General features: G+C 41.1%; 1 protein-coding gene across 4 annotated transcripts in view; it reads right to left on the bottom strand.

The window, feature by feature from the left end:
• The window catches only part of CCDC186 (coiled-coil domain containing 186), a 33,170-nt gene that overhangs the window by 5,412 nt on the left and 180 nt on the right, over positions 1-27,578 (bottom strand). The window contains exons 1-15 of one of the 4 annotated variants that reach the window (XM_013174585.3): positions 18,617-18,958; positions 18,008-18,058; positions 15,194-15,889; positions 12,674-12,800; positions 10,616-10,744; positions 9,680-9,892; positions 8,322-8,441; positions 7,694-7,798; positions 7,240-7,338; positions 6,360-6,446; positions 5,443-5,585; positions 3,216-3,471; positions 2,422-2,611; positions 1,254-1,334; positions 12-222 (exon numbers count right to left, since the gene is read on the bottom strand). In XM_013174585.3, the coding sequence (XP_013030039.3) occupies positions 12-222; positions 1,254-1,334; positions 2,422-2,611; positions 3,216-3,471; positions 5,443-5,585; positions 6,360-6,446; positions 7,240-7,338; positions 7,694-7,798; positions 8,322-8,441; positions 9,680-9,892; positions 10,616-10,744; positions 12,674-12,800; positions 15,194-15,885 (2,453 nt within the window). In that variant the 5' untranslated portion in view covers positions 15,886-15,889; positions 18,008-18,058; positions 18,617-18,958. Of the gene's footprint in view, positions 1-11; positions 223-1,253; positions 1,335-2,421; positions 2,612-3,215; positions 3,472-5,442; positions 5,586-6,359; positions 6,447-7,239; positions 7,339-7,693; positions 7,799-8,321; positions 8,442-9,679; positions 9,893-10,615; positions 10,745-12,673; positions 12,801-15,193; positions 15,890-16,017; positions 17,970-18,007; positions 18,059-18,616; positions 18,959-27,578 lie in introns of those variants that run through there. The other 3 variants (XM_048060476.2, XM_013174586.3, XM_048060477.2) reach the window with 3 other exon arrangements.

The following is a 27,578-nucleotide window of genomic DNA, read 5'->3' as shown; positions in this document are numbered from 1 at the left end:
TCAGAACATACTTAGTTTTCTTCCTGATTTCCTCCACAAGGTGTTTAATGTGATCCTCCATAAACTCCATCTTTTCATTTTTTCGAGCATGTGCTTTCTGTAGCCTCAGTATCCTTTCTACCAAGATAGACTTGTCCACCTCCGGGAAGCTGTCCACAGCCACTGAAGATCCAGTGTTCTCAGGTGACCGATCCTCATTGCTGCTGCGCGCGTTCAGGGACCCTGCCAACACATTCAGATTTTAAAGCTCTTTTTACTTTTGCCACAAATAAAACGTCTCCACGTTCATTACGTTTTAGTAGCTTAGGATATTTTCTTCAGAATGTCAGTTTCCCTTACAAGTGAGTGGGTTTCTACAATAAACAGTATTTACACCATTTAAATGCATGCCGGAACAGCGTGTATTCCCCTAGTTATGGGCAGAATTCCGTTAGCATCACTGTACGTACTTCAGTAACACTTAGTCCTGCAGAAGTACTGTCATATTCATTAATATTACTTTGTACAAGACTGAGCTGATTTTCAAACAGATCTATTCTAGAGTCCGCTAAAATCACAACCATGAGAACTGTGTACAGACTGACAAGAGCCCTACATTGTAAACCATCTGCAGCGCCGTTCACTTAGAGCTTGAAGTATTTTTTTTTCCTTTCTGTTCAGATCTTATACAGAGAGATTACAAAATACTTCAGCATACCTAACCCAATTTAAAACCCAAAGATACTGAGGAAGAAAACAGATGATGTATTCAGCGTTACAGATAACCGTTCTACTTCTAACTGGATAGAAAGTGATCAATTCTATACAAATGCATTGATGCCTCTAAACATGCTAATTGATTTTTATCAGTTGAACAGTTGCAACTGTCAATAAGGCAATTAAACAATCTTGGAAGCTGCTGCTAATTTTTTTGTTTTGCCACAGCTGCATTTAAGAGGGTTCTCTAGAAACTGCAGTCCTCTGAGCTTCCTCCAAACATAAAAGCAACAACAACAACAGAAAGTCTTGCATTTAAGAACACCCAAAACATATAAACATCAAGCTTTAATCTTGTAATAAGAATAAGCACCTTTAACTGCATTCAGCCAAGTGCATTTTGGTGTTTAAAGGCTATTTTGTCAGGTTGAATGGGAGACTGCCCACACACTGCATATGCACAAACCACAGAAAGAGCACGACTCAAAGCAGCACTCCATGGCAACCTTATTAAGATCGAAGGATTGTTTTGGCAGCCCTGCTATTTGCTATATTACCTGATGAACTGGAACGACTCCCCATGCTGCTGACTTCTTTGTCATAATTACCGTTTTCCATCTGATCCAATTTCCTCCGTGCTAAAAGTATAATAAAGTGATTGTTACCAACAGGAGATTAAAAACCAAGACTCAGTGTGATACAACAACCACTCTAATCCTCTGACCTCCAATAATTTAACGTGGCTTGACTACTTAAAGACAATGGTAGCAACTAAAATCTGATGGGGAAAAGACAAAACAAGAACCAAAATAGCTCCCTTCTCTCCCTGCACTCAGCCATGAAGTACCTGGACGCAACATCTGCTAAGACCCTGCAACAATTTCCAGCTGAAGTAATGTCATAAACAGGGTTATCTGGGAACAACAAGACTTGAATTTGATTTTACCTTTGATCGGGACTGCTATGGAAATAACCGCTGAATGACAGAGCGGCAGCTCTGTTCTGGGATCTCATGACTGTCACTATTGGGAGCTGAGAGTAGTACTCGAGCCAGAAGCACCACTCATTCAGTAGGGATGAAAAGGGAAAATGCGCAGCTGTTCATATATGTACAAAGAGACAAATAACTTCTCTTGCACTATGGCTGTAAGAGTTTTTCTTTCAAATACATTTCAAAGAAGTCTGAATACGTTCAAATCTATCTGCATTCAGAACATATGTGCTATCGAGTATTTAATGATTTCTGTTGACAAAATTAATCATCAGTCTCTCAACGTCCATCCATCTTTAATAACTAAACTGCTCTGTTTAACATACTAAACAGTAACTCTCACCAATAATTCCAGATAAGTCAGGAGCTAGGAAACTTCTGGCAGCTTTTGACTATACTCATACACAGACCAGGATCCGTGCCTACCCACAGTGACATTTAGGCAGTCACATACAGGATAACAAAGACAAAGCTCTCAAGATAAAACTTTCAGTTTATAACTAAGCCCATTTCAAAAGTTTTATTTAAGACTGACAACTGAGACTAGGGCCTGCTTACTGCCACTGCAGTTTTCTCAAGTCTTAACTTGCTCGCTCACTCTTTTGGGACAGGGAGAGCGAGAAGGGCTACGCTCAAACAGCACGCATACACAGATGGGAGCCTTAGTCTCTATCAGACTCTGTGAAGGGGCTTACAGACTGGGCTGACGTATTATATCTGAAATGAATTTCAACCTAGCTGAAGCTGTTTCGTGAGATCTTTCAGGTTGGCTGCATGCTTGCGCTTCTGGGTAGTCAGTTCATCTTTCAGTTCATCCACGTGGGTCTTCAGCGCTGTTAGCTCTTTCTGCTCTGAAGCCAGCTGAGCCTGTAGCGTCTCAACCTCTAGCTTTCGCTGATCCTCCTCCTTCTGCAGCTTGGTGGCCTGAAATTATAGTTTGACCGTAAGTCATATACCAAAAGAATTCTTGCCTAACCACACTGTACACTCAATAGTTCTATCTCTGTACTTTGCTTTCCACATGAGAGTCTCTTGCATTTTACATTTGTTAAGCTAAAAACTAGCATTGCAAATAAATACACAGCACAGCGCGATGCTGCAGTAAGATTTCTGAACTCTAAAACATCTATACGATGCAGTACAGGCACATTAACTTTGTTTTTTGTGTTTTTTTTTTTTTTTTTTTTTACAAAAATCATTAAAAATTGTTTATCTTATATTTATCAAGATTACCTAAGAAACAGTTAACAGTAATACAATTCACAGGTTACAATCTTTTGGTTGTTTCAATGTCAGTTGCATAGAGCGCAACTCTGTCCTGCAAGACAGAAAGAACAGTGCAAGGACACCCCCATCCCATTTCAGCGCCACGTGCCTTGGGATTTCTGTCTTCTTAAAAAGAGGAGGTGTTCATTCTACCAGACTGGCAAACTCAACAAGTTGCAGTTAGGTGAGGAAAAACACGTGGCGGAATTCATGGTCCCCAAACATCTCAGTAATGCATGAACAAACTGCATGCTGTACTCACCAGATCATCTTTAGCCTGTTGAACACATTCCACCTGATTCTGCAGCTCTCTTTCGCTGTAAGAAAGCTTATCCAACTGGCTCTGTAAGGAATTGTTTTCAGACTGAAGCTGTGCATTCTTACTGGTTAATTTTTCAGTGAATATCAATAGCTCAGATTCTCTTTTCCGACTACCTTCAATGTCCTTCTGGAGATCAGCAATAAGAGAATTGAGACCATCTACTTCTTCCTTTAAAGCACTGATATCTTGTTCATCTCTGCCAAAAGAATTGCATATTATTAGGAATAACCTGAGCTTGAAGACATCAGTTATGAAACCCTACTGAAACAAAAGCATTTAGGTCCAGACCAAGCAATGCCCAGGAACACTTTGTGACCCTCGTGTATCAATGGATTGTTTTAAAAACGAAGGGAGTTTGCAGATTCTATTTCATGACAAGTTGCAATGCTGATAATGACACAGAAATGAAGTGACCACCTGTCTGTACTCAACTTCACGTGCTTCAGTACAGGGTGTCAGAAACAAGACTGTAGATAAGAGGACTGCCTGCAAATCCAATATTCTCGTATTTCCCTTTTCCAAATACGTTGTTTCATTATGACAGGAGCAATTTCTACTTAACAGTCAAGGTCAAACCAAAGTTAAATGTTTAGACCGTCCTGAAAAGAGATCTCCAACTGATCCTTACACTTCTCCAAAAAAGAGATCCTGCAACACAGGAGGTAATCAGTATCCAACTCAAAAGTGTTATCCAGCATCCAACCTAAAATAATATTTCCTGCAAAACCCCATTTATTTTTATCCTTGCTTCAGTGCACAAAGACTAGCTGAACCTCCCCTTTATAATACTTTTTTACATATTTAGAGATGTTTCACCTCAATCTTCTAGATTCCTTCTAGAAGGAAGGAACCTGCTTCCTCAACCCTTTCCTCATAAAGAAAATAGATGAGATTTTGCATGAATTAAGACAAAATTCTTCTCACTTGCTTCCAAGAAAATAAAAGGCAGCAAGTTTATTTACTCTAAACAACAGTAAGAAAAATAGATCAAGATTCCAGAATGTCTGTTTCGGAGAGAACAGGAATTTACTGATCCAAGTTTTCAATCTCTTGTTGAGATTCCACGACTCTGTCAAACATCCTAGGGAGTACTGAAAACACGTCAGTCATTTTAAGACAGAAATAAAAGACTATATGAAAATTGATGCAGTGGGAGTGAGCGTTGTGCAGAAAAGATGTTAAAAAAACACCTCAACCGAAGTTTAATAGGAAAAATGGAGACATATTTAAGGACATCTCAACTACCGAGAGGAAAAGATAACTGGAAAACACATTTGTAGTCTTCACACTGTGATCACAGAGTTCATTTTAATTCATTTAACAAGATCCCAAGAGAAAAAAAAACTGTTACTGACTGAAGTCTAAGCTTCAGTTGTCTCTAACAGATCACAGTTTCCCTAGGAAAGCTGAGGAGACAGTGCCAATGCAGCTGACCAGCATACAGCAAATGGAAAACGCTTCATTCTCGAAACCCCGAGCATGTAATCACGAAGGTATTTTTCAATGAGAAATAAGAACTCTTTAGAAGCACAGAAGGGACATATGAGTGGTTCTGTTTATCCAAAAGTTGTCTACCTCCATTGTATTTGTTTAGAATCAGTGAAGTGGATAGCATTTCTGTATTCTAGTTCATATGCACCATACAAAAGCAGAAATATGCTCAGAAACTCCTGAACTGTCCATGAACCCAACTCCTTTCCAAAATTTTATATCCCTCACGTTCTTAAATGTGGAAACTTTGAAGAGCGGAATGAGTACTAATCCACCAGAAATACAAGTGCTCCCAACTATCTGCATATAGCACCTATCAAAGATATAAAAACTTTTCTGTTAAATACTTTAATTCATCCATCACAATTTTGAAGTGATAGATCTTTCAATGAAGCAAACACTGGGTAGGCTTCTACAAGATGTAACTTCTTATAGGGTACACTTAAAAGTGAACACTCTGGTTAGACTTACAAGACTAAATCCACTAGTTTTATTAGAAGCTATTAAGGTCATCTCTATTACTGGGGAGATTGATTCACGTGAGAAATAAACACTTAAATTAGGACAAAGATTCTGCACTTATTGATGTTTTAAAGTTTTTTGTAATTTCAATAAAGAAAAACTTTCCAAATACCAGAAAACCTGTCACATCACTCCTCAAAGTGCATAGCCATACCTCTGATGTTGATCCTGCAGACGATCTACAGTTTTGACTCTGTCCAGCAAACTCTGAATTTCAGTCTTCTGTCTATTAATGATTTCTTTATACTTGGATAACTCATCTTCTGTTCTTAAGCGCTCATCCTCTAGACACTTCACCTAAATGGGAAAAAAATCAGAAACTATTTATTCTCCCAAGCTTCGGAGATGAATTATTCTGATCAAATGTCTAACGTTTTGTACAAAACATTTTTATTACTTTTTGGTTATTTTAGCTTAGAATGGTAATATCCTGTTTTTCAGACAAAACATAGTCAGAAAAAAATAGATAAAATAATACATGCAAAAAATATCAAATTATGCGAGTGTGATTAACATTAGCCTTGTCCAAAGACTCAAACTAATGCAACAGACTCAAAGGACTCAAAGACCTCAAAGACATCTTTTTTCCAGTTACAAAGCCAAATCCAGTCATGTCTTCATCCATTTTTCTAAGGCCCTATTGAGATCTGGGTTGAAGAAACAGCAGGCTAATTTATAGACAGTTCAGAAGTTATGGATAGCATAACCTCCTCAACAGACATCAAATGTGTGATGTCTACAAGCCTAGCTTCACTGATAGGAAAACTTTACAGATATTTTTCATTTTCCAAAAGTTACTAAACTCAGAAGATCTTTACTAAATATGTTTCTCCTAACTTTTCAGTCAAATGAGTTGCATACCATAAAACAAAACATTGTACTATGGACCAACCGATTCACTAAGAAAGGCTACCCAGAGTTACAGTTATGTGCTCCTTCTGATCTCATGCAAGCCGGTCTCTAATCACAGTATTTATTCAAAGAACGAAAATTACTAACAAAAAATTGAATAGAGTCTTATTCCAAATGCCAATACTATGCACTGTGCTCTCCTACAATCCAGCACGTTACCTTTGTCCTCAGTGTTCGAAGTTCATCCATGCCTTCTTTAAATGTTCTCTTCAAGTCTTCCAGTTCTTTTATTTTTGCATGATGCACCTTTTTAAAGAGAAGTTCATTCAGAAATCTAAATCAACACTGGCATTTCCTAGGATATTAAAAAAAACTCTAGGCGAATGCAGGCCAACACAACAGCTGAGAGGGCTGGGCTTAAAATAAAACAGGTACTTTAAAGGTTTGTTTTGCTTATATATAGATCGGTAAACAGCCACCACAAACAAAAGCAAAAGCCTAGGGAAAAAAAAAAGCAAAGCCTAGAAGTTTCTTTATTCTTAAAAGAACCAAGGACAAAAATAGGATTGCACATTTCAGTTTTAGTTGTACAAACTGACATCACAACAGCCCCTGGGGAAAGTTCTACGTTCTGACACTTGCTTAACTGGAGATGATATATGCACACGTGAGCAGGTACTCATTAGAGAATCTAGTTTTGGGGATAGCAAATTTCTACAGAGAATGGAAGCTATCCCCTGACTCGTAGTTTAGCAAAATACTGGTCAAAGAAAGACAGCCTTGCCTTAGGATTTGTGCTCAAAATTATGGCAACATTCACGTTTATAAATGAAAAGAGCAGTTATGGGAAAAGCATGATACAACAAGGGCAGCTTTGTTTTTAAGAAGTGGGTCCAGGGTAACATCTAAAAACATCCTCCCGTAAGCACAGTTGGAGGCAGACACCTGGAATGGAGTATTAGGCCAAGAAGAAAAATGTTTGGCAAGAACTGTAATCAGCTTAAAAAAAAATTTTAAAGTTAGAAACTCGTAGCACTCTTAACTACCAGGTTAACTGGTAGCCAGGCAACTGTGCTGCCTCCATACACCAAATATTTACCTCCAGATGATCAGACTTCTCCTGCATTTGTTTTTCTAGTTCTCCTTTAGTTACTCTGAGCTTTGCATCCAATTCATTTGATTTAATTTCTTCTGATTCCTAAAAGGATAGAAGATACAAGGAGAGTTTTAGTTTTACGTCCCTCTTTCCTGTTTTATGAACATCTATACAGCTTTTCACATCACTGAACAACTTTCCCATAGGTATGTATCCAATAATTCTGAAAAGGTGAAGATAGACTTGCACACCAGATGCCAATCAAGACAAACTTCTTCCTTTCTGATTATCAACTTTCCAATCAAAGCAATCAGTGATTGGTCATCTCAACATTGTAGCTCACACAGGATAATTCTTCCCTGCTACAGCTTAAGATAGAAATGGGGGGACTGGGAGAGAGGGGGATGTAAAATCAGATCCTGAACACTAATTCCACCTCCTGAGAAGAAGTGTTTACCTGATAGGTTTTTATCATTTCTTGACAGTTCTTCCTTATCTGGTCTGTTTCTTCTTTTGCTTGAGTTAATTTTGTTGTTGCATCTTTGAGGCGCTCTTTTGATTCCTACAGAAACAGGAATGAATAATGGATTAAACATACTTACATAACATCATTTAGAAAAAAACATTTCTTATAACAGAAGTTTCCTACTTCAGTTTGAAAAGATTTAACAACAAAAATGTCCAGTATTTTTTCCCTTCTTACTTCCATTCTGCTACTACTTTATGCAATTTTGTTTGTTCCAAAATCACAAAAAAAGGACTTCTTGGTTATGTGCTGTAGATGACAGATCACATTAAATCTATCACACAAAACCTAAATTAAAAAGACAGTTAAATCTATCATACAAAATCCAAATTAAAAGTTGATGATCAAATTAAACAGAACCCGCTCTGCATTTCCCTCCTCGCATCCTTCCACCATTACCACTTCAGTAACAGTATCTAAAGCACTATTCCAACTTCTGCTGCAGGTGTTCAAATTCAAAACACTTTAAAAATAGATTTTAGTACTATTTAAAGAGAGAACAGTATCGCAACTACACTCCTCTGACTGTAGTTTCACGTCATGGTAGCACTTTACTAACCCTGTGCGAATCCATTTCAGTTTTCAATTTGTTCTGAGCCCATTTCACTTTGATAACATGAGAATTGATTTCTTCTTTCAGTTTTTCTATTTCTTTGTTGAGTCGAGTGGCTTCAGCATCCTAAAAAAAATCAAATTTTATTTTAAGGATATAAATCATTCAGCGCTTCTTGCAACACACAGACTAGAGTTCTGGTCTACAATAAGAATCTCCCGAGTAAGCTGCACAGGCCCCTTTTTGTTCTTTTTTTGGCAACAGGATGAGGAAACGCAGGTGCAAAGCAGTAGTTATGCATTACACAAAGCTACAGAGAGAAGTCCTGACGCTGACAGAATGGTAATACCAGCTATAAATGTGCAGCGTGAGCTCTGGCAGCAACATATGCAGGTCAGACCACCAGCCTGTAAGTCAGCGTCAAGTCAGGACGTTAAGAGAGGCACACTGCTGGCCCAAACTTCTATACCAGCATCCACAGATACGGCAGCAACCCACACCTCCAAACTGTTTCAGAAATGACAGGTTCAACTGCTCAATACAGGTTTACGGAAGCACCGTGTGAGGGCAGTACAGTTCCTGTAAGGCTCTAGTGTAATCATGAGGTGTTAGGAGGTTTTTTAGGAGGTTAAGTTTTGTTTAGCAAACCTGAAGCCACGCTCCCACTTCCTGCTCGTGTGAGAAAGAACACTGATTTTTTGCTTCAGAGTCATAATTTTTATCACTTTCAGTTGTATTTTTCTGATTCTTCTTTTGTCAACTGAGCATAGTAAAATTCATCAGAAGAGACCCAAATCAGCATGAACCCTACTCATTTATCAGTTTTGGGGTCTTCCACATGAAATAGTTGCAAAACAGTACAGAAAGACCTGGATAATTTAGGAGCCTGATGGGAATCTTACTGGCTTCTACAACTGAATGGCAATTTACTTATTTATTTGAATCAGGCCTGAAAAATCCGATTGCCATACCACCAATTTTTAGAAGTACAAAAGAGAACAGAGTAAAGACAGAAAAATTACAATAAAGACTGCAATAATTTAGTGCCATTACAGCCTTTTAAAATTTCAAAAAAAGTTAGAAAGTCCCTCAAAAATCCACGGACCTGCAATAAGCCGTCTTTTCTTTTTTATTAAATACAATAAATTAGGGAAATATTAAATGGAACTTGAAAAAGATAACGAGAAGTCAGTTACTTCTTCCCCTTCCCTCAGAGGAAAGGGTTTTTTTCCACAGATATACGTCAAAACAAAATGAAAACATGTTTCTTTCCCCAAGTATAGTAGCAAACAAGCGTTGATAAAAGTTTGTTCTGATAGTGCTTTTAATCATTCACTCAAGTCACGCAGCAATACTCAGAGCACCTTAGTTTCATAGAGCTGGTGTAATCTTCCTTTTTCCTGAGAAAGCTGTTTGATTTTATTAGCATGCTTTTCAATTTCTTTGTTTGCATCTCTCACTCTTCTCTCAAGTATCTCCTTTTCCTTTCGGAGGTCAAGTGACTCCTTTTCTCCTCGGACATATTTCATCACCATTGTTTCCTTTTCATGGCGTGCTTCTTCACATTTCTTATTTGCCTTGAAAAATATTTAAATAGGAAATACAAAGTTGATTCATTCTGGTTTGCTTTTGGAAGACACTACTCCAAAGACATCCAATATAGGAGCATATCAAAGTAGGGCTCAATAGCACCAGTTTTGCAAAGCCTAGCATTAGACCACCACATAAGTATCACAAGAGTCCAATTGATTCACCTGGAATTACTTGTAACAGTAAATGCATCGAAGCAGCTGCAGCTTCACAGCTAAACGTCTCATGTGAATTACCCCCCCACAAGTTTATTTCAGAAGGAAAGAGCTGTATTTCATAAGATTTAGTCACAAAACACTTTTGCAAAAACCCAGTACCAATCCTCTGTCTTGCTTGTCCACATGCCAACCTCAGTATCATTTAGTGGCTTGTTTTTCAGATGGGCTTCCCCCCTACCCCAGCATTAATAAATTTTGTTTCATGTAAGAAAATAAAAAGAATCAGAAACTGAGCTTTAGAGTTCACATAATAGAGAAAATACTTGGCATAATGTATTAGGAAGGAAAAAAAAAACTCAACTCTCAGTAACACAAGACAAAAATAAAAGCTTTGTGCCGTATTTGAGAGAGATATTTCATCTGATAAGTTAGCATAAGTAAGAGCCACTGCCAGCTTTTACCCTGCTTCTGAGCCAAAACCACGTTGCATATTTCCTACAGGAATCAAGTTCATTCATGAGATGTTCTGTAATTAAAGGTTTTCTGTCTTACCTGTTCCATTCGATAGGCCATCTCTTTATGCAACTGTTGAATAGCATTTTTGGCTGCTGCATCTTGGGTTAAAAGTTTGTCTTTACCAGCTTTCACTTCTTTAATAAGCTCTTCTATTCTTGCTTCTAGCTAGAAGACAACATTATGATATAATTATAGGAAAAATAAGACTTTGATCATGTTTTGTACAGGCAGGAACATTTCACACAAATTATATGCCTCAACAGATCTTTACCTGTACTTTACACTTGTCAAGCTGCAACTATCCGTATCAACGCCTAGCTTTGTATTCAAGTACAAGCATGAAAGATGTCAATTTTCATCTTCAGTGACACAACTGCATCAAATGAGGTAGAACAGTAGGCACAGTAGTTTATTACAGAAAAAAAATTAGATTGACAGCAAATGCTGAGATGCTGGCTGCTGGCTGCAGTAGCTTCACCTTCTACCCTTTCGTTGCTATCCCTGTGCCACCACCTCCAGCCTGCACTGCGCTGGCAAAGAAGTCACGCGTCCGTGCTGAACTGGACTGGGAATTAATTCAGTGAAAAACAACTCAGCAAATACAAAGGTGGTGCTTAGTCACTGTGCTGGCACGTTTCCTTAGGCACCCAGTGAACTAGGTGAGACCTGATCCAGCTGAAGAACAACCACCGGCGCTCAGCTGAACACCTCCCCGGGCAGGCTCGCTGCGCAGCCGCACAGGCATGGCCAAGAGGAAGGAGCACTCGCACAAGGGCGAGCGGTGGCGAGACAAGCTGTGATGCTGCCCTATGGCTGCTCAAACTGTGCCTTAAGGACAACCCTCTCGTTACCAAGAGCCATTTCACCAAGGCCTGCCTTTTTTGTGGGGAAGAAGGGTGTAAAAGAAGAAAGATGCCACTGTCAGTACCTCATTTCTGTGCAACCTAAGCTACAACACAAAGCAAAAACAAGCTAAAATACTTGTTGCCACACAGTGAATTTGATCACACCCTCTTCAGTTTTGCAAGTTGAATCATTGCCTAGCACGCAAAACTTTTGTTTTTATTTATTTTTAAACGTGCAAGCATGCATAAACATTTTACTTGCAGTTGCGAGTGCTGCCAAACTTTCATTTCCCTGAAAGCTACCGGGACACATTAATTCAGAAATCATCACATTAAAAACACTCACTTCAACAATGAGAAAACAAAACCCAGCAACTCAGGTGTTTCTCACTGCACTGTATCTCACAATTCCAGCTGCTATCCAACTACGAGTATTGCACCAAAGCAGCATTTTCTGAAACCACCTCCAAACATCCGTATCAGAGATCTTACTCATGGGACTAGAAACCAACGTGTGACTCCCTCACGAATGTTGTAATAGAGCAGCACTGACACCCGAAGCGATACCTTTCCCTCCTACACTAATGCCAGCCTACACCAACACAAACTCTATGCTCCTCTTTGGCCTGTCATGGTTCTGAACCATTCAGTGGCCAAATGTAGGATATAGTAAGTGATAATACCAAAATAACGTGTAAGGCCACAGTTAACATGCTCTAACCTTTACATGTTCCACATAACCATTAGCACTTACAAGTCCACCTACAGCCATTCACCTCTATTGCCAGATGCAGTAGTTAACAACAGAAGGTAAAGACTACTACAAAAAAAATGAGGCATGATAAAACACTTTCCTAAGATTCCCCTTCTGTCTACATACAAGAAATAAATCATCCTAAGAGACTGAACTCGCCATTTTGCAAAAAGGCCTACAAGGCCTTTAACATACGCAGCCTCCAGCAGGAAGACAAGGTACACACAACCCACCTATCAAGGCAACTCATCAAGCTGAACTCCCTGAACATCTAAAATGAATTTCTGGATTCAGATCGCTTAGCCAGAGGCACTAAGCACTCCCAGCCAGTTAATACTTCTTGGAATGGAAGAATAGTGAGGATAAATCCAAATACTCAGAATACATGAGCATGGGCACTCCTTCCTTCTCCCCTATGCTACCACATATTCTATTAAACAGGGGCACCACATACAGGTGAGATACTAGCTGCCACTTCTGTTTCGTTGTCTGTACCTGTTTAATGATGTTGAGGTGCTGCTTTTCTGTTTCTGTTCGCTTTTTCAGTTCATCTTTTAAGCTGTCCTTTTCCGAGCAAATGTCCAAAATCAGTTCTTGATGTTTTTTATTTTCTTTAATCAATCTGTAAAGAAAAAGAAACAAAATGTAAGGTACTTCAGTACTGTATTTTTGATTTATTTATTTTGAGATATGTTTCTTCCTTCTTGACTGCAAATCCTATTGCAGTTAGAGCCAGAAACACTAATGAACTCCACCAAAGCCTTCAAAAAACAAAAGCATGCTGTGCCTATGAAGCTTAACTCTAAACCAGCCAGCAGCATCTTTCTGATGAGAAAATGCTTGCTTCCAGCATTCTGGGGTTTCTACTGCCCCTGACGATGTGAGATATTTCATGCCTCTATGCCACTCCAGAACTAGCAGCAGGCTCTGTAAAGGTTAACAATTTTAAGGTGCTTTTGTACACAGTAACTTCCAATCACAGAGCTCCTCAGTCAGAGCTCTGAATACACAGGCAGCACGTTCATTTCCTGGATCGGCACAAACTCTCACAGCAGCCTTTGAATTCCACAACCTGCTAAGATATAGGACTTAGCAAATCTGGGTTCCATGTAACTACAACAGCATCCGTGCTCGTAGCCCTTATAAAGTTAAAATGTTTAGCTACGGTTCGTTCCGTTGCAGCTGTTTGAAGCCTGAGTTGAGGCTGACACCTTGACAATACTAGATTTAGCCTGACCTTCTAGCAGTGCAATATGTGAAACTCAGAAGTCATACTGTCAGAGTTGCTGAGTAAACAGTCTCAAATGTACTTAAATGGTTAAAGACATGGTTAACTACACGGTTAGGTAGTGGGTATTTCCAAAAGCACCTAGGCAAGTTAGGCCACCAACGCATGAATTTGTGTGCGGTATGTATTTACCCGAACAAGATATTTAAATACCCCTTTAGATTCATACTTTCATCTTCAGCTTCCCTCCTTCAAAAACTATTTTCTAAATAAACAAGACTTCCAAATTACAAGAACTTCAACACCACCAACGAAAGCAAGCTTAGGTTAAAGAACAGTTCAGAAGTCAGGAATATTCCAAGATTACAAATGCTCAAAGGGAGTTGAGATTCACACAGCTGCTGCTCACTTACCTATCGCAGATCTGCTCATAAAAGACAGCTGGACTATTTCCAGAGCAATGTTACAGGAAATTCTTTTGATCATAAACAAAGGGACAAAAATCAGCCCAACCCAGAACACCCTTTGGACTAAACAAAGTATTCCACAGCAGCTTTGCGCTCTCGAGGTGAGTACCCAAAATTCAAAGGGATGCAGCTGGCAAAGAAAGAGACTGAAGATATGTTTATATAAAACAAATCTGTGTGTGTATATGTAATAAATACATATATCTACATGCACATTTGTCTCTAAGTAATTGGTCCACTGCTGAAAATACTGATCTGCCTTTGAATTTACTGTAAACAAACGTAAAACCCAACTGACTTGTTCACTTACCATTTTCTGGAGTTAGAACCAGCTACACACCGGTCCCTTCAGAGTCTCATTCCTCCTCCACAATTACTAAATGCATAATCACGCATACCCAAGCCTTCCCGTCATCAGCTCACTTTCCTCACGTTTATGTTTTATGCCAGAGGTCAACTGGTGAGGTGCAAGAGAATGCTTTCCCTGCTCTACTTTTTGGGAGCTTCTCCCCCTATTTTTCCCTCCCTTTGATGTCTTCCCATTCCACGCTATCAGAATGCCTCGTAGGAAGGAGAGGGCACTTATTTCCAGCTCTGCAAGCAGGAATAAAATTAAAGTTACACACTGCGTTTTCTTATTAAAAAACCTTTTTGAAGAGGTAACAGAACGCTAAAGGCCAAGTGGGGAATCAAAAAAATAAAAATCAATGAACTGGCTTTCGACAAATATGCTTCATGTAGCAGATGGCAGAACTACTAAGCCCAGTTGAACACAGCAAAGTTTAAGCATTTCAAAAGCCCCCCTGTGCCATTTCAAACACAAAGAACAACTCTCAACCAATTAGAACTTTCCGGATTATGACAGAAGACTGAATTCTGATATTGCTTGAAAAAGAAACAAGCAACTTCAAACTCAAATCAAACACAAATAGTGAGAGTTCGTAATTATAATGGTTCGTTTCTTCAAAGACATACAGGGACAGAACGAATCTTGGACTATTTTTAAATACTGTAAAAGTGATGGTGATATAAGTAATTCTAGACACTGGCAAGCTATTCGACTGAACAGTTGGCCATTCAGTTCCTGCCAAAGCCCACGAGAATTCAGAGATCTAAGCACGCATTTTTATTTAAAAGTACATTCCACACGTAAAAATAATTCCTCACTTACTGACCTTTTTTTAAGGATGTTCTTCATCTGTCCTTAAATCAACTCAGGATGCTATTTGTTTCATACCATAATGTTGTGTTCACGAATACGCATCTGAAACTTTTTAGTACACACCTCCACAGCTGCAATGAGAATACTAAAATACTCACTTTTTTATAGTTTGCTCCTGCTCCAGGTATTTATCTTGCACGCATTTTTCAAACACAGCCAAGGCATGTTCACCTTTCCTCACACCGTTTGGACATTTGTGTTCTTTGGAAAAGTCTGTAGATAAGAGTTCAGACTCTATTTCCTTCAGCAAATCATCCTGTGAGGAAGTCTGATGCATGGTGGAAATAAGCTTCTTTGTGCAGTCTGTGTCGTAAGGGCTTTCTGAGTAGATTTTATCACTAGATTTTTTCACAAAGTCAGATTCCTCCCTTAGCTCCTGCAGTATTTCCATTAACGATTGTTCGGCCTGATTAGTTTTTGGATCTTGTTCAAATTCTTCGCTAGATAAACGCCCTGGCTTCGTGGAGCCCTCGACCCTACTTTCAGAGCAGGTACTGGCACCGCAGTCCGCCCCCCCGCTGTCATCACGCGCAGACTGCTGCTCCTGTCTTTCCGCCAGGCCCCCGCGGCTGCTCAGGTCAGTGGCTGACGGATCCTGGTCTGAGGGCGACAACCTCGATTCCATTTCCAGGACGCCAGCTCCAGCTCCAGCACAAGCGACGTTTGAGCAGTCCTTCGCTCCAGGTGTTTCGTCAGCCCTCCTGTTATCTGGGCACCTCGAAGAGGCATTGCCCGACAGGTTGACTGGCTCCGGCGTGCCTTGCGTTGCTGGTACACATTCCTCCATCATTTTCCTTCAGAAATGTAGAAGGATTCATATTAGACAACATGCTATATTCAAAATCAAAATTAAAAGAGATTAAGAAAGGGGAAAGAAAGTCTACTGGAAAGCACAATTCAAAGGGTAGAAACATTTACATACAGCAGCTATGCAGAGTTTGTTGTTCTTCTAGCCTTTTATGTCAATTCTCCAAGTTTTTCTGAAGGAGGGTGATAAATCAAGGAAAGCAAACACGAAGGAGTGGGACAGTAAATGCCAACACAATCAAAAAAATAGAACTTTTTTAGAATTAATAATTCTATGATTTAAAACCAGAAAAAGTTCAAGTAATCACCTTTGAAAAACATTTCAGATATAACAAAGAAATATCTAAGAATTGTGCGCTTTTTAGCTTTCATTGTCCCACACACGATTTAAAAGCAACAATATGCCTTCACTCACTCATTTTTATAACACAGGGCAACTCCCTCATCCGGCCAGGGAGAAAATACTTCCTTACTGTCACATCCTCACCTATTACCCATACAACGAAACCTATCTGTACCCAGCAACCCAAAAGAAGGGGGCTGGGGGTGAGATTCTCTTCTCCCATCTGCTAGCAAGCAGCAGAAATCTCTTGCTGGATGAGCACAGATGGTCTGAGGCAGATTTGCTCTCCCAAAGTAGCTTGCAGAGCAAACATTTGAGGAGTTGAAAAGCTATGCAAGAAAGTGTTCTTCTAGAAGAACACCGTACTGTGATCCAAATAGCTAGAACATTTATGGAACAGCCTGGATATAAAGTTGGATCTTCTTTTTCAGGACTCCCAGATGGTCAGGTGTCTGGAAAGCCTGCTGGCATTTTTATCAAGCACAAGAAGCTCTTATCGTACCATTTCCATTAGGAGAAATTCATTACAGCAGTCATAACTTTTAGATGTCACCCTGCCCCCCATACTGGATAAATTAGACTATTTATAAACAGAAGTCAATTTTTTCATTTAGGAATTCAGCTTAGCTTTTCCAGCAATTATCTCGAAGGAAGCAGTAACTTTGCCATCTTGCAACATCAGGCATGTTTTCACACTTGCTTTCTCATTTGTTTAGCTTTCGCTCACACATTTCACACAACTGGAGCTGTTCAGCTACACGCTCCAGACTCTGCACTTGAACTCAGACCGAACGGAAGCCCTCTGTGCCACCTGGCTCAACTCCTCCAAAGTCCCTGCCTTATTAACCAACACTTAGTAGCACTGCTTACCCCATTAAAACAGAGGGATACACGAACCCCATTATGTCTGTGACTAATTGCTACCACTATGCACTAATAGATAAAAAAATCAGATAAGGAAAAAAAAGAAGTAGCCTCAGCTCAGCTGTTTCTATCAGAGAACACAATCAAAAAAGACCCACCACAAGTACCTGAAAACACTGCCGGGTAATCCACAGGAGGAAAATAGAAAGGGAAACTAAACCTAAGGCTGAGTATGAAAGAGAACATGCTATGGCAACAGTAACAAATGATCCAGTGACAATTCTACCTCTTTAAGTAACAAACAGACCTCTTTTCCTTTTTGGTTTCAAAACAAAAAACTAAACGCCACAGTCTCTAAAACAGTACAAATCAATGGGAACCAGAAAACAAATGGTAACTAAACTACAAATGAGAAAGAGGTGGTGAACGGCAGAGTTCTTACACAACATACAATGTGAAACTTTTACAAGGATTCCCAGTTTACAAGCAAATCTTCTCTGACATGAATAAAATTCCTGATTACCCTTGGCTTCAAGTATTTATGCTTAGGTCAATACCAGAGCCAATGAATCCATCCGCTTAGTTTGTCCAGCCAAAACAACTGCTCTTTTCGTAACTATCTACATTTTGATAGCTCCTAGTAATGAAAGTTCAAGATGTTCTACTGTTAATCTAAAAAAAATAAATGAAACAACCCCCATTTACGATCTAAATTGGCAAGCAAGGAAAATGAATACGGCAGCAAGAAAAAGCATTGAGCTCGACAGTAGCAGAATGCTAGCTTCTACTTAATTAAAAAGCTGTTAAAAATAATGATTGAGACTGGTACATTTAACACAGTCAATAACCATCAGATCTGCAAACAATGCCGTTGTTCAGAGGGAAGGCAGAAATTCACCTCCTACTATCTTGTCACGGGCAGCTTCCAATCCACACACTCAGCAGATGCCTGTTAAAAAAAAAAAAAGACTGTTAGAATAAAGCTGAGGTGCAACTTTTTCCATAGCGGTTCCTCTAGTTTAAGTCCTTGCCTACACTTTCTCTGGAATGATCAGAGGGAAAATTCTGGCTCAATTTAAGACTTTTCTGAAGCACTTTCTAAAGTGTTATAACCCCCCCAGCTGTGTAGCTGTTTGATGTTTTGCTGCCTCAAAGCCGCTCATGGCTGCCCAGCTGCTGCGGTTCACTCCCACAAGAAAAGAAGTGGTAAAAGCAGATAGGGGAGCTTCCACCTAAACCTCAAGGCCGGTCAGCAAACTGGATGGTATTTCTCCTCACATGAGAGCAACAGAAAAATAAAGCGCAGTTAGACTGTACTTTGGAAAGAATACTGATTTTTAACCTTGTCGTGTTACTTCCTCCTGTAAGTAAGACTCTGAATTAATATTAGAGACTAATAATAGAGATTAATCTATTTGGAAGCAGAAGTAAAGTTATTTGCATAATTCAAGCAGTTACAGAGCAATAAAATGCCATCAAGTCCTTATCCATAATATCATGTACTTACTATCAGCCATGACGTGTAGGTTTTGTATCAAACGCATGGGGAGTTTGAAGTGACTGTACAAATCTGGTAAAGCTTAAGAGTAAATTCTGAGGATTCAGTGTTCCCTGCAGACTTGCTCTGCATCTCAGTGGTGCCCAGAATGGAATTTCCTACATTAAGAATGTTCCCAGCCCGATTCCAGTATATTAAATTCTACATCTGTCTGCCCAAATCGATCCAAACCTGTTCCTGCCCTGAACAGATGTTTTCTTTCCTCCTGCTGCCACCGCACAGCACTAGTTTCCACATTCCTATTACTATTTTTAAAATAGAAATAAGATCTTATGCTAGGATCAGAATTTTATCTTCAGAAATATCCAGCCAAAGAAATCATGCGGGGTAGCTGTCAATGCAAATTCACCTTGATATTCAAACGTATCTCTTGCATATCCAAAGTTTGTCACGTCTACCCCAGGCAACTAAACAGAGCAGAGATCTCGTCTGTAAGGCCAGAGACAGAAAACTGCAGTAACAATAGCAAAGAAAAGGCTCCTGCTTGGTAAGCAAAACTGTGTGTGTAGCTTAAAGAGATCAACGCTGCCAGCCTAGCCCCAGCTGGTTGAAATGAAATATGATAATATTCGCTTCTTTCACATCAAGCATACAAATATAGCAGGTCCCAAACACGCCTGATACACACTTGACAGCAGCTCGATGTTCTTCCAGGTTCCATCTACGCCTTCTATCACCCTACCTACCCTAAATGACTCTTCCAAAGGTTGGTGAAATAACGAAGTTGTGGTACCACTTCCTTACACACCAGCCCTACCACCAGGGCAAGTCTGCACACAGCGGGGCAGGAGAAAGCAAAGTGCTGCCAGGGGAGCACCGGTGTCCTCCTGTGTCCCCCTACACCCTCAGCCGGTCACTCGGCCCCAAAACCCACCTGAGGCTTCTCCAGCCCTTCCGCACGGGACCCGGCTCACGCAGCAGCCTACCTGCAGCGGCAGTGCGTGCTGAGACGCCCAGGGTAGGAACTGTCAGGTGAGCACAGGGAGGGTAGCTCAGCCCCAGCGTGCCTGCCTCGCACCCCCAGCGCCCCCAGGTACCTTGTGAGACTGCCGGGCACTGGCACGGTGCGGGGAAGGCTTCCTGCAGCCAGGCTGTAAGGCTGCTGCTGCTCTGGCAGGGCCACAGTTCGCAGCCTTCTCCTACTGCTGTAACTTAAATGTGCTTGTCTGCCGAATTGCTGCTGCAAAACTGCCGGGAATCAAACTCCGGAAGATTTTGAGGGCCTGCAGGTACAGTGAATGGCCAGCACAACTTTTTAAGGGAGTGTCTCACAGACACATACATGAAAGAAAGCAAATACTCAGGAAACCAGCAGCAGTTTTTTCATTCACTGCCTTTGGACCAGAACAGAAGCATCCTCTCTAACTGCTAATCAAACGGCAGAAACACGAACAGAGGTGACAGTCACTCGAGCTCTTCGGCTAAGCATCTGATACAAGACAGGTATTGATCTGGGGGGAACATCAAAAACCTTGCTACATGATCCTGTAAAATACAAAAAATAAAATAAAATACTCCTTGTAGCTACCTTCAGCAGCAAGCACCCTAACATGATGTTAAGCCCTGGCCTCGGGGGCTATCTGTAGGTAAGAGGTAAGAGCACACAGAAATGCTTGCAGAATTAATGCATGTAAAAAGGTAAAACTTGCAAAGGAAAAAATGTATAGGTTGCTGGAATTTATTTGGATTACATCCATTTACGTTCTATTGTCCGCAAGTAGCCTATCTCAAGGTTTAAAGTGACTTAAAAATTAAGTCAAATAATGTTTACTATTTAGCTACCGTAACAGTACAGACCTGACCTGTGAAGTACCAGCCAGTAAGATCAAGATCTTAACTCATCCTATGAAATCCACCTGCTAAGTGGACAAGTCAAGCAACTCTTCCTCACGCCAAGATTTGCTCTCATTCTCTCACGACGAGTAAATACCACGCTACAGCACGTTCGTTGGATTTCTGGAATAAAAAAAGTCTAATTATGGTACTATACCCTTGCTGTGACAATGTGTTAGGATAGTAAGGTTCCCGTTTATTATGGTATTTTTACAGGGAAATGAAAACAGAATTACCAGAAAAGCCAGTGATATCATCTCTGAACAGTAATTTGACTGTTTATTAATGCAAGACTTACTAGTCCACATTAAATAACTATTTAAGAAAGCAGTGATCAGACATTAATATTTAGTTCCTGGACTACAACCATAGCAGTTACCTGCAGCGATAAGAAGCCAATTAGCAGTTAGAAGACACATCACCTCTTTTAAGATCTCTTCCAACTCAAATGCTGATTTTAATACTGCTATACGTTCTGAAGAATTGAGAATTAATTTTCATATGCAGTAACAAAAATAAATTTAATAACTCTTGTTTTAGGATCACTCTTCCAAATACACTAAGAGATGACAATAAACGCCCGGGTGTCAGAACACAAGCCAGCAATGGATAGCTTCTGCAGGTACAGCTCGAGATACAGGATTCCAAATAAGAGTATTTCAAACAATACCTACACTGAACCACCAGACTAACTTCTCTATTCACCTTCACTAGAAGAACTCTGAAAATTTAAGAAGTTTTCTGTATTAGCAGAGAGCTAAGACCTACCACATTCATCTCAAACTTGCAGCTTTTCTCCCTCCTGCTCTCTGCTTTTCTTTTGCCTTTCTGCCTACTGTCAATGCAAAAGTGAAAGAAGATGCAGCAATACAGGTGGAAGGCAGAGGGAAGAAAACCAGCAGCAGTCCTTCATTCCCATACGTGCTTTAACAATAAATTCTCACTTCAGAGGCCAGTCACTGAGCACAAAAAAAGAGCAGTTTCTCCAACACTCAATCCTCCCTTTTCCTCTGCTGAAAAGACCATACACCCTACTTTTTAAGATGCTCTTGACACATTCAGCCGTCCACCAGGTTATCCACTGTACCACTCAGAAATCTTCAGCCCCGTTCCAACACTGCTAATTTCCAGCCACCAGAAGTTAATTCATGATGAAAGCAATTCCCTGTGTGCTTCCCACTGCCTGCACAGCTCTCAGCAGGACCACAACCCTCCCCTATCCTGTTATTAGGGGCATGCCTTCAGAATCTGGTACATTTTAATTCAATATCATGCCATTTCAAACCGCCTGCCTTTTCAATCTTACGGAACACAAACATGATCCTTTTAAATCCTGGACTACAAAGACTTCCTAAGCAGATGCACCATTAATGCCAGCATTCAATTTCACGAAGCCGAGTTTGAACCATGCCTCACGTACGCTGTAAACAGCGGAGAAGAACAAAGAGGCTTCAGGCAATTTCAAAACACATCTAACGACTCATTAAATGACAGAAGTATAGGAAGCATTTTCTGAAGCTTGACTGTTGAGAAAAAAATCACTGACAGTATGGGAAAAAAAGAAAATGCGCATCTTGTCACCAAGTAACTATCACATTTGGGCTTTTACCAAAACAGAGTAAAGAGTGACAGAAGCGTGGCACTGCCAGGACATGGGCTGGCTGTTCAGGTCAGTCCCAGGAGACAAAAAATCATTGCTGTAACAGAAAAAGAATATATTTAAGCTGCTGAGCTTAGCTATACAGTAGAAAAGCAGGACAAGGATGGAAAGAAAGGGACTAATGCTTCAGGAGTGTGTGCATAACAACAAAGACTTGCTCAAACCAGAGTGGATTTTGAGAAGCAGTAAAGAGTATTGAGATACGTGCCTTGGAGAGAAAGAGGAGTAAACGTTCAGTTAGCAAGAAGCTAACACCATAAATGCAGTTCACTGAACACCAGACATAGTCAGCATTAAACAACATAGTGGTCAGTTGCAGCCACTTATGTCAGTTCCTTCTGACAATGAAGGGTTTGCATCAGCTTTGCATAGATGTTCTCCCCTCATAGTTGTGCTACGAGACCTTGGAGCAGAGCCTCTGGCAAAGAGAGCACCAACTCCTTTCCACCAAGGAGGCAGGGATGCAATCCACAAACCCAGGGAACCACAGCTCTCACATCAGCAGCTAACACCACACGTGCTCTTCGCCTCTGGAAATGTGAAAAGCATCCAGATAGGCTTTATAGAATCCGAGACAAGCTTATTTTTAAAGTACAATGTAACTTACAAAGCCACCCTCTTTCCTCTTTCTTATCTGTCACAGCAGAGTACTCAAATTTCCTACAAGCAGTGGACTGAAGTCTAATGACTAAAGCTGCAGCAGCGGCACGATGCGTTTCAGAGTGGGCGTGGGACAAGGAAAGAAGTGACGAAGCGCTCCACGGCTCATGGGCAGCTGACACCCCCAGGCAGTAGGGTCCTAAGCACCATGACCATGCAAACATAAAGAGCTGAAACACCCGGTGACACCAACACAAGCAGCCCACATGCAGAGGTATTCAGATGGTCACGCTGAAACTGCAGCCTGTATCGCAAACTAGCTACGGAAACAATGCGCACCTCTACACAGTACGTTTAGAGAAAACCCCTACCTACAGGACAGGCCCTTTGGAACTGCTCCAGAGCAGCTCTCTGCACTGGGATTAGAGATCCTTGCCTCCTGATCCGTCCTTAAACTCTGTTCTGGACCAAGAGCTTACAAAATAGCTGCTGTTATTATCTATCTTGCTTTTCAAGATGGCACCATCCCAAAGTAACACCCATTGGAGACTCAAGAGAAAATCTAAGTAAACAGCTTTAAGCAGCAGTCTCTTCAAATGCCCTGCAATTCTCACTAGCCTTCCACCTCAGTTCTAGCTTCTACACTCATCGTAAACTAAAGAGAAACTTCATTTAGCTCACAGAACCAGAGAATGGCTAGGACTGGACAGGACCTTAAACACAATCCAGTTCCAACCCCTCGCCATGGGCAGGGACACCTCCCTATTCTATCACCACAGAATAATAAGTACTATTTTCTTTACCAGATTACCCTAAAACAAACACATTGAAGCCACCATTAGCAACCAGACAACTCTCAGAATCCCAGAAACTGCTACTTCATTTTAATTTGGGTTTAATTTCCAATCTATTACACTTGGGTAAGAAACGAAGCCGCAGGACGGCTCGTGTGCTCTCATACACAGAATGAATCTCCAAGCAGACTGCTAAGGAAATAACCGATGCTGGGGTAGGACAATTTTTTCCCTTCGTATCGTAGCGTTGCTCATTTTAAAAGCTACAATGCAACTCTTCAAGAACTTTTCACATCTTTACTAGACAACAATCATTTAATTTGGGATAATTAGTCAGCACTAAGTGAGTGCCAACCTGTCATCACAAGAACTCGTTAGAAGTTTTACTTGACAGCATGACTAAAAATAAAATGGAAGAAAAATCTTACAGCTTGTGTTAGCAGGCAGCTGAAGTGTAATCCTAATAATACTTTCACCTAGACTAATCTGAACAGACCAAACCTACCTTTGTCCAACAAGTCAACTATGAGGTTATTTTGTTTAATTATTTTCCTAAAGCAAATATCTTCAGCTATTGTCCACTGCTCATCACAGTGGCTAGCAAAGCCCACTTCCCTGTTGTTTCCAGTTAGCACCCAGCGTACCTGTACTGGGCATGGCATCTTTCACAAGAGCTCCACCTCAAATCGCCTTCCCAGTCTAAACAGTGCATCACCAGGTAACGCTGCAAAAGAGGGAAATTCAACTCCAAGAGATAATTCTGTTTTCAATTGAAAAATATAAGGAAAAGAGGATTCACTGAAATAAATTCTTGTTTACGTGACCAGATATGAGAAGTATCTCTGCTGTATAGCTGCTATGTAGAGGGACAGATCAAAGATTTCAGCCAAGAACAGCTTCAGAGGAGATTTAGTTCCTAACTACTGCCTGCATGCCATACAAAACAGAGAGGGGAAGGCCATGAGGCCTTGTACACTGACGGCCTTCTTGTATTTAGATGGCACATGTAGGAAGCAGAAGAAAACCACCCGAGTCCCACCTACACCAGCTCTCCCAACATTAACTCATTTTGACCCTAGACCAAAGACTGGATATAGCTCTATACTAGACAAACGGTAAAGGGCTTATGGAGTATCAGCCAGTGCTGCTGAGAGGGAAGATGTATCGACACGTGGCTCCGTCTGCGTGGAAAAGCTGGAGGGCTACAGTGCAGACAGGACACGTACAAGAGGTAAAGCTGGCTGCGTGCTGCGACACCGAGCTCTCCAGCCCAGGCATAACTCGACACAGTTCCCGATTCAGCTCACACAAAGACCTGCATTGATGCAAGTGCTTGGAGAGCAGGGAGTGGAAGTGTGCATATACACAAATACTCTCTAGATTTCCTTGCTTGTATCAGTTTAATACTTAAGCTCATTTTTCCTCTTTTTTTAATCTTACTTTATATACACGCACTGATTGCATAGCCCCATGCTAAGGTGCAAAGCTCATCATCGCTATCAATTCTTTCAACGTGAGTCAAGTACTGTAGAAGACCAGGCTTACTCATACTTTAACTTTGCTTTTCTTTGTTTATGTCACAAGTTAAACAGTTGAGCAACACTGTATGAATTTCTTCACGGCATCACCAGGTTTTCTACCCATGTCTTGCAAGTGGTTAATATCACAATCCCATTAACTCCGCACACAGAGCCAAGTAACGGCACAACTCCAAAATAAAGTTTATCGGATAAGGTTTAGTAAGTGGGACTGGATTTGTTCCCCATAACACAAGGCATCAGGTACCCTGAGTATTGCTTTTTTTGTCACTCTAGCCCCAGGCTCAGAAGCCCGTGTCTCAGGAAAAACCACATACGAGCAACACGGCCCTTTTACCCTGAGCTTCAAGTGAGACATACGGGATTATGCACAGACCTGCAATCTTCTGTGGGCAAGCTTCTTCAGCACACAACTCCTACTCTTCTCAGTAAGGAAAACTGGTCTCACCTACACTGCTCAGCAACTGCTGCCATACCACCAACAGCACCATTACAGTCTTTCAGGATTTTAGCATCGTGCATCAACTCTGCTCAGAACAAGGCTAATACCGGCCAGTTTAGTCACCACTACTGCCTCGTTTGCATTCGCTTTCTGACACTGACATTCTCACCTGTGCAGAGCAGAATGCTTTAAGGGAGGAGAAGAAATCCTCCCTGAATGACTGAGATCACAGCCTGGACAAAGCATATATTCTACGATAGGTCTTCTCCATCGCTAACCGAGTTAGAAGTTTCATCCATTACAAAGCTGTAGTGTCATGGTATTGTATTAGTTAAGCTACTGGTCTTAGCTTATTTAGTATTGAAGATGCCAGCATATTTGCAATCAAAGGCTATTTTCAAATGTTCTTTCCAGAACATACAACAGGGTTGTGAAACTCCAACCAAGGCGTTTCTGTCTGCCTGACCTCTGTATACTGAAAAACACCATTCATGAGGATGGTAAGGCACTGCTGTTTTCTAACCTGATCTTCCTACAGAGCTTCTCCAGAGGCCCTGAGGGGAAAAAAAACAAACAGGGAAAAAGAGTTGATCTTTTACAAATCTGAATGAGTCAACTGAGAGCTCTAAAGAAGATGGACTCCTGTTAATTAATAAGAGGTATTATGTAACATTTGCACATTAAAAACATCAGTATTCCATGCCCTTCTTGAAGATAGGATCATTTTCTTCTACAACTCCTCTCTTCTGAGACTGTTTTGCTTCTGATGAGATTTTTTGTTTCAGTTGGAGGCAGCAGGGTCTCAGTCTATAGTCTGAATGTAAGCTATCCGTAAGGACTACTGATTTAACACACTGCCTTTTACCTAATAACAACAGCCTATCCAGAAAAAGACTTGCTTTCTTCCATAACTCTTTAAAAAGCCAGCTTCAGGAAATCCAATATTAGCCTAAGGAAACGATAAGCAACATACCTGTTAATTAGGACCAAAGAAACCACTCTCTCTGTTTCGTTCCTTAGTCCTCTTCTCAACACTGAAATACTGAACTTTGCAATACTAATAAACATCTGTCAACAATACCAAATCAAGTAAGTCTTTTAAAACAATAGAGAATATTGTTTTAAAGGCAAGGCAAAAAAGGATGATTGAAGAATTCCAGAAAAAGACGAGAAGAGCTCAGAGGCAATAAGGTTCAAGTTTACATTCCCCCCCCTCTAAAATGGATGACATTTCAAGTGGACTGCCTTGTCTCTTGATGCCACTTCAGAATTTCAATTTCTCCTGCTTTTAGAGCTTAACCATCCCCTCCTAAAGTCAATGGCAACATAAGCATTCGTCGCAGTCAGTGATTGCATTTCCTTCTCAATATAAAAGAGCAGCTGTTTTCCATGCTGTTTCAACAATTTCCTTATACAGCAAAACATAGCAGGACACTGGTCACATGTGGATTTTTTAGCATGTTCTGCCTGTCACATTTTAACTTCTGGAAAGTTTACGCGATAAAGCAAGCCAACAACAAAGCCAGAGGACCCTATCCCTATCCCTACATACAGGTTTCAGTCCCACAAGAGATCCTCCCCCGGCGTGCACGGTCTCACTGGAAGCACACCCACGCCAGACCCACCTGGGCAGCCGATTTTCCAGGCCAGGAGCCAAACCCCACATACCTACACCACAACCCAACTCGCAGCAGCGCTCCCTGCTCGCCAACCCAGCAGGGGCTTCAGCAAACACCACCCGCAAAAACAAGGACACCGCTCACCCTACCGCTGGAAAATAACCTTCGTACTGATACACCATAAAGCTAATTCTCGTCAGCGGATTATTTAGCCGCGTAGCGAGCCCCCCGCAGCCCCAGACACCGGGGCGAGCCGCCTAACGACGCGGAGAGGCCGGAGCGGGGCGCCCCGACATCCCGGCTTAGGGTCGCCCCGCACCGAGCCCCCCCGCCACGGGGACCCCCCCCCCGAGCCCAGCCCCGGCCCCGCACGGCCCCCTCACGGAACCCACGGGCTCCCCCGGGGCTGAGGGGGCCGGCAGCGA

Source organism: Anser cygnoides, chromosome 7 (assembly GCF_040182565.1).
Source record: "Anser cygnoides isolate HZ-2024a breed goose chromosome 7, Taihu_goose_T2T_genome, whole genome shotgun sequence".
NCBI lineage: Eukaryota > Metazoa > Chordata > Aves > Anseriformes > Anatidae > Anser > Anser cygnoides.
This window is presented reverse-complemented; position numbering and strand designations above follow the sequence as displayed.